Source organism: Dichomitus squalens, assembly GCF_000275845.1.
Source record: "Dichomitus squalens LYAD-421 SS1 unplaced genomic scaffold DICSQscaffold_8, whole genome shotgun sequence".
In the NCBI taxonomy this organism is placed as follows: Eukaryota; Fungi; Basidiomycota; class Agaricomycetes; order Polyporales; family Polyporaceae; genus Dichomitus; species Dichomitus squalens.
This window is the reverse complement of record NW_006766890.1, coordinates 384879-398644: the sequence shown is the minus strand read 5'-3', so window position 1 is coordinate 398644 and position 13766 is coordinate 384879. Positions and strand designations below refer to the sequence as shown.

Genomic DNA, 13766 nt, shown 5'->3' with positions numbered 1-13766 from the left:
CGGCGGATCTTATGTGAGTGCGCGCGAGGGGGTCCGGGTGGCAACGCGAAGATACGGCCTTTGGCCGGACCGGTTGGGGAGGTCGGAGACGAGGCCTGAGTGACGGTTACAGAGGTGGAGGGGGAGGGTGGACATGGAGATGAGTGCCTCTCAGAGCCAGAGCTCTCAGAGGCAGGAGTCATTCACGAGAGGGACGATCGCTAAGAGGCGACGGAGAGGTTCGACAGGAGGGGTTGTGCTGGGCTTGCCCGGCGGAAAATAAGAAAAGGAGAAGGGCTGTGGCCGCACAGGACGGAGGAGATATAGTGGGAGACAAGGCACGTTGGTTGTGCGCAGATCTGGGCCTGGGACGGAGATGGGGAGAGGAGGAGGAGGAATGAAGGCAGAGCGAAGGCAGAGCGACGAGTATGTTGTCCCACCCAGAGTTTTGCCTTCGCAAGTGACGATATCCTCGCATCCAGAATTGCGCACGTGGGCTACTCACTCCCCCGCCTGCTGACAAAGCACCCCGCCCCCTTGCCTCCACCTGCCCGCCTCCGTTGCCCCTTGTCCTCTGCGATCCTGTCTCGTCCAGCCCGCAGCTGCCCCAGAGCAATGGCCTCTGCTGCACATATCGCTCGGAGATATGTCTGACTCGACGAACCCGCCCCCGCCTTATCGGGCGTCTCCTCGTATCATCATGCGTCCCCCTCCTTCGCGTCAGCCACCCGTGCAGCACGCACGTTCGCTGCCTCGCTTCTGCGCTCGGACTCTAGCCGCGGTTGGTCATGGTGACCGTGGACACAAGTCATCTGCTCGACGAGTAACGTTTTCGTCGCACGACGCTTCTCCAACCACCGTGGAAACCCGTTTCTCCCAGCGAATGGGGTCGAGCACGCGGACGATCGTCTTCGTCTTCCGCCCTGTGCTCAAGCCCGGCATTCGCCACGCCACTGCCTTACCTCTGCGGACTTGATTGCGGCCTCTCGTCCGGGCTTGACCATATTGCTCTGGTCCAAAACCGAGCTTGACTGCTTGCAGCACTCGACGACGATACGTGTTCGTGGGAGGACCGATAAGGAGACCGTACGTGGCGCCGCTGTTGTCCGGAGTCCCGCCGGTAGGTACGTAAAGATTTGGTATTTGGCTTGCCCCCTCCAATCACAAGGAACGTCAAAACCTCCGGCCGCCTCGGCTTGCCTGTTCCTTTCGCGGCGTTCGCTTGCGTGTTTGGTTGGATACATTGTGGACATGGAATGTCTGGTAGTCAAACCCATACTCTGCATAGCCCGGAGATAATGGTCATTTCATGTCACATGTCACCATGTGTAGGATTTCTTCATGCTAGACTGCAGGTCAAGTCCATTGTACCTATGCTGGTTAGAGCCACTCAATATATGGTGCCACTTAGCAAGCTTGGAATTGTGTTGTAATTGACATGGTGGCTAGTCTGGTCCAAACATTTTACTTGTCTAGACTGTTCTAGCATTGTCTGGAGATATCCTAGACCCTGGTCAATTTCTCATTGTTCTGTCTGCCTGTGGGAAACAAAGGTTCATTCTTGTCTAGATATGGTCTGAATTAATCAGCAACTAGTCTAGCTTAGTCAGCCATCAGCATATATAAGGACCAGCTCACCACCCACTTCTCTCACCTGTCTCCTCTGTCTCCCCTGTCTCCCCTGTCTTCCCTGTCTCCCCTCTCCCCCCTCTTCCTCCATCATTCCAGCATGCAGCCAATCAATGAAGTCATAGACCACCAGATACACTCTATACCCATTGTATGTCACATGATATAAGTGGTGACATCTGGACTAACAAACTTTCTATAGTCTATATGTCCACCTGAACTTGTTGGCCATCGTTTTTACCCTTACTATCAAGATAATCAGAAGCCCCAGTATCATATATGTCCTATGTGTGGTGGTATACACATTGGAGAACCAGTCTTACATAAAGGTTTGTCTACTGTGGATGGAGGCAATATAATGTTGACTTAACCACTTATTAGATGGTTCACTTTCTATTGCCATTTACAACATTCAAGTAGCTGGTTGGCTAGCAAAGCCACTAAGCAATCCCCCACATATCAATATCAATGTCCACTGGGTTGCAGTTCATCAATTGCACTCTATGCTTAAACAACTTTTTACACCAACATCCACACAAATCCTATCACCTCTTCAACAACAGTCTCCTCCTTTGGTTTCCACTATACATCAACCACCACAACCACCACCACAACCACCACTCCCTTCTCTTCCCTCTTCCCATGGGCAGTCTTTGTTGTTATCTTCTGCTGTTCTTCAGGACACAGCGTCAAGTCCACCAGACCTGGCTATACCATCTCAATCAAGGTCTCACCAACAAGGAACACAGAGAGTCAAGCTGGAGATGTATGCTCCATCTTCACCTCAGCAGATCCACTTGGAGGACAACAGCTTCTCTTCACTAGATACCAAAGTGCAGACTGCCATCATCTCTACATCACTACGTCACCTGCAACAACACTATCATCACTATCATCAGAGCTCCTCTCCATCATCATCACTATCATGCCCTGCCCAGTCTGCCCCTCCCCCTTCTTCAAATGAGCCATTACCCTCCCCTTCTTCAAACACCCCATCACCCCTGCCATCTTCAATCACTCCACAACAATTAGAAGAAGAATGGGGCACACCTCCCCTGCTCCTGGATCTCCCTGCACCACCACCAACCTCAAATTCAGACACAACATGCTCAACCTCCAGTGTGTATAGCCCACAATGGCAGTTTGACACACACTCACACCCCTATCTAGGTGGCAAGCCTCTTGACCCCACCAACCCTGCAGTTCGGAGGGCAAGGCGCTGGATCTCTGCTATCTCCAGCTTCCTCAAAGTCCATCAGGCTAAGGAGAAGCCAGAGCGCCCTGTGGTTGAGCAGCGCTTTAGGGAGATGATAGAAGCAATTAAAGAGATTGAGGAAGAGAAGGACCTGATGAGCTACAACATTGTTGTGGTAAGCCTTCCCTTCTGCGTCTCGGAGAACCACTTACTAACCCCGGCTTCCCAGTCGACACAACTCTATCACGCTGTCAGGCGCCTCGCACACGCCAACGTAATTGGGCAGAAGACCCGCCCGAGCGACCTGGCACGGAAGGTGCTGGAATGTTGGAAGGGACGGTTTCCAGGCAAGTTGCCGGAGCGGAGGGCGGGTGCAATGGAGGCGGACGACAGGTGACCGAGAGAAGTCGGCCGGGGTACTCGTTAATGGCTAGCATTGAGCGGCAACACTCGCCCCCCATGATTCAACAGCCTACTACTACTCTGCTACCCCACACACGACGGAACTATAGCGATGTACGATACGATGCTCAATATGAGTACAATGTGGCTCCGGAATCGGCTATATGCATAATGTTACAGAATGGATGGTGGTCCGATAGGACGCAGCAAGTCTATTGAGAGCGAGAGAACCAATGTGACGCCACGGGCGAGTCGCTCATATGCGGCGCGCAACGCGGACGCTCTATATGGTCATGACATCGACGACAGGCTCATCGAGGCGACGGCGCTTCGCGATGTGCTCCTCGGCCTGTTCTGGAGAGGAGTCATCGTCGACGACGACGATCGGCGACGGAGCTTCGGCGGGGGATTCGGAAGGGGCAGCGCGTGATGCACTCGAAGGAGGCGCCGTTGTGGATGAGGGCGTCCCAGAGGCTTCCTTCGAATCCTGGGGGGAGAGAAGAGAGGTCGAAGTCGGACCGGAAGATGTAGTCTCAGGGTGGACGGACGCCCCTGCAGGCGCCGATCCTCGCCCTGTCGCTCCTCCACGCCCACGGCGAGGACGCCCGCGGCCCCGACCTCGAGCACCCTCGGCCCTGAGCTTCTCCTTGTAGTAGCGCACGATATACGCCTGTAGGATTTCGAGCGCCTTCTGCGCCCCGAGAGCTTCGAGGTCTTGGAGGTGCTGGGGCGTCAAGTGGGAGAAGATCTCGGGGTTGAGGATAAGGGTGTTCTCGTGAAGCACGATAGGCTTCGGTGGCGAAGCGGGTCCGGTTGGGTTGTGAGACGCCGGGACGGGGCCGACTACAATCGGGATGCGGACAGAGGCCGGAATTGCAGACAACGGCGCTGCAGAGGAAGGTCCGGATGCGGATGGAGGTGGTGACGCTTGTGGCGGCGAGGCGGCACGAGTCGTAACAGGATTCGTCGAAGGCGCTGAGAGAGGCGGAGACCCGGCTGGGGCAGGTGACAATTGGGGCTGAGGCGGAGGCGGAGGAACGTGCGCGACAGGCACCTGCTCCGCCTTCACGGCCGGGTGTAGAGGGGCTGCGAGTGGTGCTGGAGAAGCAGATGTGGACGCAGAACCCGGCAGGTAGGTGGGATTGGAAGTCTTGAAGGCGAGCGGCGCAGACGTCAATGGAGGAGGCAATGGCGCGCCCTTGGGTTCCCCCTTGATGCTTCGCCTCAGCGGGGGCTCTAGCGGAATAGCCTTGCCTTTCTTCCCGCTCAGCCTCCCATCCTTCCCACTGGTGCCGCCAATGACGGCGTTCTTGCGCGCGTCGAGCTCCTCGAATGCATGCTCGTGCGCCTCATCCACACCCCAAAGCGCTCCTTTCCCCTTCTCGTCCTTGCCGCGCAAAAGCTTCTTGAAGCCAGGATTAGACGATAGATTGTGCCGGACTGAGCTCTAAAACAAAGTGACGTCAATGGATGCATAAGAGCACATGCAGCTGCCGAATGCACTCGAACGATAAGCACAGAAGCAATCTCACCTCCCAATCCTTGCTACAGTACTTGTACCAATCGTGAGTATCTTTGATCCACTGGCAGATCTCCTGCAAGGAGGCCTTGCCACCAAGAGCCTTGATAGCGCGATAACATAATTGTGCATAGGTTAGTTGTGGCTTCGATGGCATAACCTCGGGAGCTGCTAGTGGGGGCGACGGGGCATCGGGCTTCTTGCGCTTCTTCGAATTCGCCTTGTGCGGAATTGCGTTCGAATTCGGCAGTGCGCTCTCCGGCAAGGGTGGTATCTTGACGGCTGCGGTGGGAACGTGCACAGGGGGTGGCGACTCGGAAGGCAATGAGGATGGTGGGGAGTATGTGGTGATATCGACAGAAGGGGAACGTGCTCGGTTACCTGAGGACTGAGAGCTAGGCGAGGGCGAGTCCTCCGGGGGTGCTGGAGGTGGCAGGATGAAATGGAAAGTCCGCGAGGCAATCTGTATCTGCGACCTGTGCGCGTGCTGCGTAAGTTTAGCTTCAAAGCGAGAGCTGGCCAACGCACCTGTCGCCCAGGGGGACTTTGCTACCACTTCCTGACCAGACACCATCCACCCACGCGCCGTTCCGGCCGATGACAAGGAGAACAAAGCGCTCCTCGTCCTCGTCGTACTCTATCTTCGCATGCAAGCGCGACACGCTCTTGAGCGGACCGAGGTCCACGTCCACTTGAGGATTATCAGAGGTTGAGGCAGTATTCACAGGAACACACCGCCGGCCGATGGTGACAGTGAGTGTCTGGAGATAGTAGGTGAAGTTGGGAAAGACAAGGCTGTAGTACGCGCTGATCTTGTCTGGGAGAGCCTCAGTAGCCTCCGGGGGCGGAGAGACGACAGGCTGGGGGGTATCTTGGGAACGGGCGATGACTGTGGCCATGGCGGGCGTTGGCGGAGAGGTGACCGGACACGTTCGACTCGACGGTCGCAGAAACAATCCGGCCCCAGTCATGCGCGTCTGCTTGGCCCCGGCCGTTGCCGCCCGCCGGATATGGGCGTGTCTTGTCTTCCGCCGTCTCCCGAGTCTCCGCGGCAGCCCGCACCGCGCGTCCACCGGCCACACTCTTGTCTGTTCCACCTTCTCCTATCCGTCCCTTGTCCACCTGACCCGCGCGATCGTCTCTTTTCCCGCTCTACCATGTCCCAGCCGCTCAAGGACCAGGTCGTAGACAAGCTCGAGGACAAGCTCGAGGACCTCTCCGACAAGGATGCTGATTCCACCGACTCTGCCGCGCGATATATGGCCTATGGCGCGCGCCTGAGGACGGCCCTACGCGCGGGCCACCGATACATCGCATATGTGAGTCTGCACCGATCCGCGTCGTTCTGACTATCGATAGAGGTTTACGCCAGACCAGTGACGTTGGCGAAGCCTTCCGTCCCGTCGTCCACCCTGCTGTTGTAACCGCAGCCTATGGCATCTCGTGGATATACCTCGCCAGGTGAGCAACGCACCATGTGCTTCTGGTGTCTCTAGCTGCGACCACTTATATGTGTCTCCTTCTTTCCCCCTCCAATCAGTGATGTTGGCTACGAAACCTACAAAGCGCACCGGCGCGGGCCCACCGCGCTCGAAGCCGCACATTTCTCGGAGCCAGCACGTCTGGGCTTCATCGCGGCCAAACGTTCCGTGTTCCAATCCATCGCGTCGATGTACGTGCGCCCCGGAAGATCGTCGCTGCTCGTGTGTTCATCAGTTTGACTCCGTCTTCAGGGCGCTACCCGCTTTCACGATCCACACGGCCGTCAAGCAGGCGAAGAAGGCGTTCGCCAACGTGCAAAACCCGCGCGTCCGAACGTGGGGGCCCACCGCGACCGGACTCGCTATCGTCCCAGTGCTTCCGTACCTGTTTGACAAGCCTGTCGAGCATGCCACTGACATCGCGTTCGACTGGATAGAGAAACAGCTCGCACGTTCCAGCCAAGGACCGGGCAAGCCGGAACTCTAATTGCTCTCATGTGTTTTAAGCGTATACTTTTATACTAATCTCACACGCCCGTGCTCTCTGCTTTTCCGTGTTTGTGCGCGTGAGAGGGATACAGTATTTGGTTGCTTCGACGCTATCACTACACATGAAAGATATACAAACGCTTTATGACTACGTAATGACGACCTCTGTCCACTATTGTACCTAAGCTGGGGTGCGAGCGACGAGCAACGACGAGAATCGAGAGAATGGAAACGGGCAACCGATACAGTATAAGTCACGTTGTAAGAGGCGTGCGAGTGCGGGTAGCGCGGGATTGCGATGCGAATGCGTAGCGGAATGAGTCGATGTGCACGGACATGGAGCATGGGACATCATAACATGACACGACGAGCGGATGAGAAACGTGGCCTGGTCACTAGAGTCGGCCGAGGGCGACCGGTATTGAGCTGATAGCGTTGGGAGGGATCACGCCGACCTCGGTCACCACAGCGGTGATGCAAGACGGCGGTGTGAGGTCGTACAGAGGGTTTAGAATCTCTAGGTGCGGCTGGTTCTCGAGTGTAAGATATTCGCGGGGCTTGTTGTTGGGGAAGGACGAGAATAGGTCGCCAAGTGGGGCTTTAAGGACTGTCGTCAGGAACGGATATCATGAATGGTAGATATCTTGGCTCACCCAGCTCGTTCTTCGTGAAACTGTCCAATTGTATGTTCTCAGAGAACTTGTATGTTTCGCAGCATACAACCACCGGCACGGAGTGTCGTTTCGCCATCATCGCGACGAGCGCGGTGCCGGCTCGAGAGTAGACGGCTCCGTTGGTGTGTATTGAATGTGCACCGACAAGGACGACGGAGACTTCGCTTATGACGGAACCCAGAGCGGGGAGCAACAGGTATGTGCATTGTATGCCCGCTTCAGACAGAACGGCAAGTAATCTCTTTCCTGTGATGATGAAATCAGTTATGACGGAATAGGCGGCGTAAAAGCTAGACTCACCTTCTAACATTGGTCTTGAGTCCACGACGATCACGGAAAATTCCCGACCAGAGGCATGAGCTTCAAGCAGGACTTTCTCGACTACTGATGACCTATCGAGTGATGGAAATGAGGTCAGGGCACCAGATGAGACCGAAGAGCAGCGTACCGGGCGTATGTGAGGACTATATCACCGTCCTTGATCTTGTTACCAGCTGTCTCCTGGATGACCTGATCTGCGATGATGATTCTCTCTCGGATGTATGTATCGATCTTCCGGAATAGAACGTCTTTCGCCTGAAATCAAATTATTGAGCAAACCTTCTGGAGACCGGCGATCGACATTTCAGGAAGAGCTGCTGGAAGCAGCCCCCAATGGTTTGCAATCCCAACGATGAGTTGTGCAGAGAACACGGTGAAGGCATGACTTCGCGCTGTCGACACCACCGTACACGACATGCGCTGCAAGACACAGTAAAGAGCCAGCGAAGATGATATATTGACTCACGTCTTGTTCTGGAAGGTCAATGTCTGAACCGCTGATGTCCAGTTTCAATTGCCGGATAGCGTTGCCCATGGTGACAGACATTGGCCGGGCTGCGACGAGATGGCTGATTTGTGGCGAGAGATATGTCATGAGATGACGAGAAAGGGTGTTGTTCTGCGGTGTGACATAATCTTGGATAACCTGATACATTCTTGGGACCTTGCAGATTCAAGGAAGTTATGGAGGTACGCACTGTCTTGAATGCGGTCAAAGTAGCTATACACCGCGCATTTGCACCAGTGATCTTGAATGTGGAGAACTGGAGAGCGAGTCTAGCAATTGCGGGATGGATATCGCCCTTCGCGGCGCTGACGGGTTTCGGCAAGCCGAAGTGCGAGAAGATCAGAAGGCCGCGAGCCTGGTTCCTCGCACTCTGGTCCGCCAGGGATGCTTGGCCTGCCTTGGCCTGCGCTGCCTTCACTAGACCAGGGAGTGGAGGTTTGGATGCAGCATCTGACGGACGCCCTGTCTTCTTACTCGGAGCACCCGCGAGGGCGGAGAGCTCTTTTGCAGCCTTGCCTCCTAGCTTCCCATTTGGAGCGTTCGCTGCGGCCTTTGCGGCCTTGGCGGCTCGCTGCTTCTCCTGAAGCTCGCGACGTTCAGCCTTTGTCCTGAGATGTCTAGTCGTTAGCCCGAGCGCATGAACAGGTGAAGATCTTTATCGAAGACTTGCATCTGCTTCTGGGACTTCTGCCCGGCAGAGGGCTCTCCTGCTGGGGGTCCGTTTACAGGATGCACGTCTAGTGTCGGGGCAGGTGCCATTGTCGCACGAGTTTTTTTGTGAGGGTGCAAAGAGCGATCTCCGAAGTCGCGGAGGGCAGATGGAGTCTCTGAGGCGTTACTGCACGCGAGTTTCGCTTTTGGATCGAGTCAGGCTCACGAGCGCTTACCTGCCCCTGCGGTCCGGGCGCCTGACCCCTCGCTTACCTGAGGGTCACCGTGGCGTCTCCACCACGGCCACTCGATGCTGTCAGTGTCTTTCCCTCCTGCCGCCATCTCTGCTGCAGGACCTCTCTCCTGCTACACATTCTTTGCCAGAACATATCCCCGTGTCTTTTAGAGGATAGTCATGGTACGTTGTGTTATTGTCTAGCTGCGTATGGCGCGTTGACGGATACGCACAGGGTGTTCCGGCACTATTTCGTTGGCTCAGCAAAAAGTACCCTAAAATTAGTGGGTTCATAATACTCCTGTCCCGAATGCTGTCTATTGACTCTCCACATCAGTTCTTCCTGTTATAGAGGCAGAGCAAGCCACAATACCCGACACCGAAGGCAATGAAGTCGCCGTACCTGTCAATATAGCCGATCCAAACCCCAATGGTGTCGAGTTCGACAGCCTTTATCTCGATATGAACGGTATTGTGAGTCCTTTTATGTCAATATACTCTTGCTCCGTCGCTCACTTCTGAGTCAGGTTCATCCATGCACGCACCCAGAGGGCAAGGTATGATCTCAGTTCCCTTTTGTCGACATACGCCGTTGGGCTGAGCATCTATTCCCTCGCTGCAGCCTGCACCGGAAACTGAAGAGGAAATGATGATTGAGATCTTCAGCTACACTGAGCGTGTTGTGAACATGGTACGACCTCGTAAGCTTCTCTTCATGGCCATCGGTGAGTTGCCTTGTCGTACGTTTCGTTCGTGGCTGACCTCTCCCAGATGGTGTCGCTCCCCGCGCCAAGATGAACCAGCAACGATCTCGTCGTTTCCGTTCCGCCCAAGAAGCCAAGGAGAAGGAGGAAGCTCGCAAGGAGTCAATAGCCATGTGGGAAGGTGCGTCGCTTCTTGATCTTTGAAGCAAGTTTCTGCGACCAACAAGCAAACGGTGTAGCCATGGGCAAAACCCTCAGCGAGGAAGAGAAGAACAAGAAGGCTTGGGACAGTAATGCGATTACTCCTGGCACGCCGTTCATGGACTTGCTCGCGAGCTCTCTTCGATATTGGGTCGTGTACAAGATGAACACGGACCCTGGCTGGAAAGACGTACGTCGTCGTGTCTAATCTCTTGTTACTTATAGCTCATCGTCTCATCTCTAACAATCACAGGTTCAAGTAATAATATCCGACGCGAGTGTTCCCGGTGAGGGAGAACACAAAATCATGGACTTCATCCGGCGCCAGCGGAGCAACCCTGGTCATGACCCTAACACCCACCACGTCATTTATGGTTTAGTATGTGGCATCCACTTGGGTATCTTCTTTCTGCTTACGCCGTTGCTAGGATGCGGACCTCATCATGCTCTCACTTGCCACTCATGAGCCTCACTTCCGAGTCCTGCGTGAGGATGTCTTCCACCAAGAGGGCAGTCGTACCGCGTGTCGTATTTGCGGTCAAGAAGGGCACTACGCCGCGCAATGTACCGGGACAAAGGCGGAGATTAAGAAGACTCCGCCAGAGAAGAAGCCATTCATATTCCTCGATGTCGCGATCTTACGAGAATATCTTGAAGCAGAGTTGAACGTGCCGAATGTACCGTTCCCGTTCAACTTCGAACAGGCCATAGATGACTGGGTTCTCCTCATCTTCTTCGTCGGAAATGATTTCCTGCCTCATCTTCCATCCCTTGAGATTCGTGAAGGCGCTATTGATACTCTACTGAAGATCTGGCGCACTGAGTTGCCGCGCATGGGTGGCTACATCACCAACCATGGTCAGTTAGAGTTGTCGAGGGCCCAGATCATTCTTGAGGGGCTTGCGAGGCGTGAAGACGAAATATTCCGGCGAAGACGAGAAGGTGAGTACTGTTGTTCCGACATAACCTGCTTGAAACTGACACTGCATGTATCCAGCTGAGGAGAGACAGGATCAGAATGCGAAGCGACGCAAGATTGAGAAGGAGACGGGATCCAATGGCGCCTCTGCTGGTCCCTCCCCGTCACTGAATCTCACTGTTGCTCCTGTTGCACCTGGATCACTCCCGCCTCGTCCTGACTTCGCTGCAAAGGCCGATAGCATTGGCTTGGGTGGCCCAAAGAATGCGGACACTGATACGCACACACCTACCGCTTCTCTGGCGTTGGCGGGATCGAACCGTGACGTTGTTGCGAACCGAGCCGCAATTCGTTTAGCAAACATGAGTGCGGCTGAGATGCTCAAGGCCGAGATGGCTTCCCTCATACCATTAAAACCTTCGAAGTCTGCGACAAAATCATCCACTACTGCGAACTCTGCTCCTCCTCCCCCTGTTGCTGCGAGTGCCCCTGCTAGAGAGCCATCGAGTGCTCCGGATGCGACTATCACTGCGACAGTGACCACTACCGACGATGCCGATATCCCCGGCCTGGGTGGCATGACACCTGTCTCTTCGAGTACGACTGTCTTTGAAACTCCTATGTCTGTCGAGCCTGTGCCTCCGGTTGAGGACGGCACCGATGATGTCGATGGCGAGGAGATTCCTGCCGGGGCCGAGGACTCCTTCATGACCGACGCTATCGAGACCGAATTGCATGGTGTGAAGCGCAGTATCGACGAGGTCGAGGCAGAAGACGCTGAGGATCCGGAGGACCTCGGCCCTTCGGATGATGACGACGCGCCCGCGGAGGCGGAGACGTCGTATGTCCTGAAGGTGAATCCTGACGGCACTGTGGATCAAGAAGATCAGGTGAAGTGCGTGCATCTGTCGCTTGCGTGAAAGAAGCACTTCGATTAACTTCTCGGCCTGCTAGATTGTGGGAACCGGGCTACAGAGAGCGGTACTACTCCCAAAAGTTCGGCGCGGAGTACAGTGATAAAGAGTTTAGGAAGCAGTGAGTGTCTTGCTGCGTGCACGAGGCGATATAAGGCTGAGCGGATCTGGATCTACCTAGGGTCACGAAGAGCTACATCGAAGGCATGGCGTGGGTGCTACAGTATTACTACCAAGGAGTGAGTGCGATGGTCATCCCGTATACAACGCGACCTGACGTTCCGTCAACAGACGCCGTCGTGGCATTGGTACTACCCCTTCCACTTCGCACCATTCGCCGCCGATTTCGAGGATCTCGACAAGATGGACATCGACTTCACGCTCGGCCAACCCTTCAAGCCCTTCGAGCAACTCATGGGCGTTTTCCCTGCCTCAAGGTACGATGTCTTCGAGCGCACCTCCTTTTATGTGCAACATCGCTCACCGTCTGGGTCTGGGTCCATAGTCGATCGCACATTCCGGCAACATTCCACGATCTTATGACCGAGGACACGTCGCCAATCATTGACTTTTATCCTTCCACGTTCCAGATTGATATGAACGGCAAGCGCATGGCATGGCAAGGTGTCGCGTTGCTGCCCTTCATCGACGAGAAACGTTTATTAGATGCGATGGGCCCCAGGTATCCGAACCTTTCTGACGACGAGAAACGGCGGAACCAATGGGGCAACAACTTCCTCTTCGTCTACGAAGCGCACGCCTTGTACCCGACGTTGGAGGCGTTGTATGGCAAGCGCAAGAAAGATGAGGTTCGTATCATCTCATCTACTAGCTATCTTGTGCTGATCCGCGACTGCAGCCATTGCCGATCAATCCGAAACTTAGCAAGGGTATCAATGGATCTCTGCTCCCTAACCCGGATTGTATACCAGACTCGACGTACTTCTCGCCACTGCCTTCTCAGGACCTTCCGAATATCAAGAATGACCGTTCGCTGTCGGCCTTCTACTTCTTCCCGAAGCAGTTAACACCTCATCGCTCGATATTGCTCCCTGGTGTTCGACGGCCGCAGCCGGTTCTCAATGCTCACGATCTCGAGGTGGCTAGACGAGGCGGTCCCGAGCGCGGTCGTGGTCGCGGGCGAGGCGGCTTCCATTCTGAACGTGGCGGCCGTGACAATTACGGCGGGTATAACAATCAGAGCCGTGGCTTCCGTCCCGGTGGTGGTGAGGACAGGTACCAGAACGGCGGATCATATCAGCCGTACCAGCAGCAAGCATCGTACATTAACGGCGGCTACCAGCAACAGCAGTCATACCAAGCATATCAGTCCTACCAGCGTGGCCGTGGAGGTTACCAGCAGCCGTCGTCTAACAGCTCCAGAGGCCAGTACAACGACTTTACTTCACCCTCGCGTGGTGGTCGTGGCGGCGGACGGGGTAACTACGGTGGTGGCGGCGCTGCCTACACCAACGGACCTCCTGGAGGCTACGGCAACCAAGGAGGAGGATACGGTGGCGGAGGGCGAGGAGGAGGCTATGGCGGCTATGGCGGCGGCGGCAACAACTACAATCAAGGCGGTGGCGGATATGGCCAGGGAGGATACAATCCAGGCGGGGGCTATGGTGGCCAGGCTGGGTACACTGCTGGTGGAAACTACGGCTATGGTGGCAACCAGCAGAGCAACGGCTACGGTGGTGGAGGCGGTGGCGGCTACGGGAACTCGAGAGGCGGTCACAACAACCGCGGCCGTGGACGTGGCGGGCGTTATTGAGCAACGACTTTCTGTCTCCTCCGGACTTCGTACTTCGCTGGACTGGATATATACATGTAGTACGTTATAATGATGCCTCTCTCTATGTACCTCAGTATGTACAGCAGACTATAGGTAAATTGTGGCTTTTGGACTTATGCCCTCCTTTTTTATAAATTTGCTAGTTTTTCC

The 13766-nt window shown here is 55.2% G+C and overlaps 6 protein-coding genes across 6 annotated transcripts in view; 4 read left to right on the top strand and 2 right to left on the bottom strand.

The window, feature by feature from the left end:
• The first annotated feature begins 563 nt into the window (after positions 1–563).
• DICSQDRAFT_135170 (uncharacterized protein) lies at positions 564–1357 on the top strand. Its single transcript, XM_007364177.1, has one exon. It carries the CDS (start codon positions 626–628, stop codon positions 953–955), a length of 330 nt encoding a protein of 109 aa, XP_007364239.1. The 5' UTR covers positions 564–625; the 3' UTR covers positions 956–1357.
• A 1015-nt stretch (positions 1358–2372) lies between these two features.
• DICSQDRAFT_168566 (uncharacterized protein) lies at positions 2373–3200 on the top strand (the record flags this gene model as incomplete). The annotated part of the gene is made up of 3 exons (XM_007364176.1): positions 2373–2727; positions 2779–2978; positions 3033–3200. The coding sequence occupies 3 exons, from the start codon at positions 2373–2375 to the stop codon at positions 3198–3200; spliced, it is 723 nt and encodes a 240-aa protein (XP_007364238.1).
• A 288-nt stretch (positions 3201–3488) lies between these two features.
• DICSQDRAFT_57064 (uncharacterized protein) lies at positions 3489–5623 on the bottom strand (the record flags this gene model as incomplete). Its single annotated transcript, XM_007364175.1, has 3 exons — positions 3489–4652; positions 4738–5200; positions 5253–5623. 3 exons carry the CDS (start codon positions 5621–5623, stop codon positions 3489–3491), a joined length of 1998 nt encoding a protein of 665 aa, XP_007364237.1.
• A 258-nt stretch (positions 5624–5881) lies between these two features.
• Positions 5882–6692, top strand: DICSQDRAFT_168564 (uncharacterized protein; the record flags this gene model as incomplete). The annotated part of the gene is made up of 4 exons (XM_007364174.1): positions 5882–6043; positions 6097–6185; positions 6265–6396; positions 6458–6692. The coding sequence occupies 4 exons, from the start codon at positions 5882–5884 to the stop codon at positions 6690–6692; spliced, it is 618 nt and encodes a 205-aa protein (XP_007364236.1).
• A 397-nt stretch (positions 6693–7089) lies between these two features.
• DICSQDRAFT_145880 (eukaryotic translation initiation factor 2B delta subunit) lies at positions 7090–8956 on the bottom strand (the record flags this gene model as incomplete). The annotated part of the gene is made up of 7 exons (XM_007364173.1): positions 7090–7292; positions 7348–7614; positions 7669–7760; positions 7817–7944; positions 8156–8335; positions 8388–8805; positions 8868–8956. The coding sequence occupies 7 exons, from the start codon at positions 8954–8956 to the stop codon at positions 7090–7092; spliced, it is 1377 nt and encodes a 458-aa protein (XP_007364235.1).
• Positions 8957–9183: 227 nt separating this feature from the next.
• DICSQDRAFT_83606 (5'-3' exoribonuclease 2) overlaps positions 9184–13766 on the top strand; it is a 5066-nt gene continuing 483 nt past the window's right edge. Inside the window, exons 1-15 of the mRNA XM_007364172.1 lie at positions 9184–9266; positions 9319–9367; positions 9421–9557; positions 9611–9640; positions 9706–9808; positions 9855–9968; positions 10027–10178; positions 10242–10367; positions 10417–10930; positions 10986–11802; positions 11862–11942; positions 12003–12060; positions 12113–12258; positions 12327–12630; positions 12681–13759. Of these exons, the coding sequence (XP_007364234.1) occupies positions 9264–9266; positions 9319–9367; positions 9421–9557; positions 9611–9640; positions 9706–9808; positions 9855–9968; positions 10027–10178; positions 10242–10367; positions 10417–10930; positions 10986–11802; positions 11862–11942; positions 12003–12060; positions 12113–12258; positions 12327–12630; positions 12681–13595 (3549 nt within the window). The 5' untranslated portion in view covers positions 9184–9263 and the 3' untranslated portion in view covers positions 13596–13759. The remainder of the gene's footprint in view (positions 9267–9318; positions 9368–9420; positions 9558–9610; positions 9641–9705; positions 9809–9854; positions 9969–10026; positions 10179–10241; positions 10368–10416; positions 10931–10985; positions 11803–11861; positions 11943–12002; positions 12061–12112; positions 12259–12326; positions 12631–12680; positions 13760–13766) is intronic.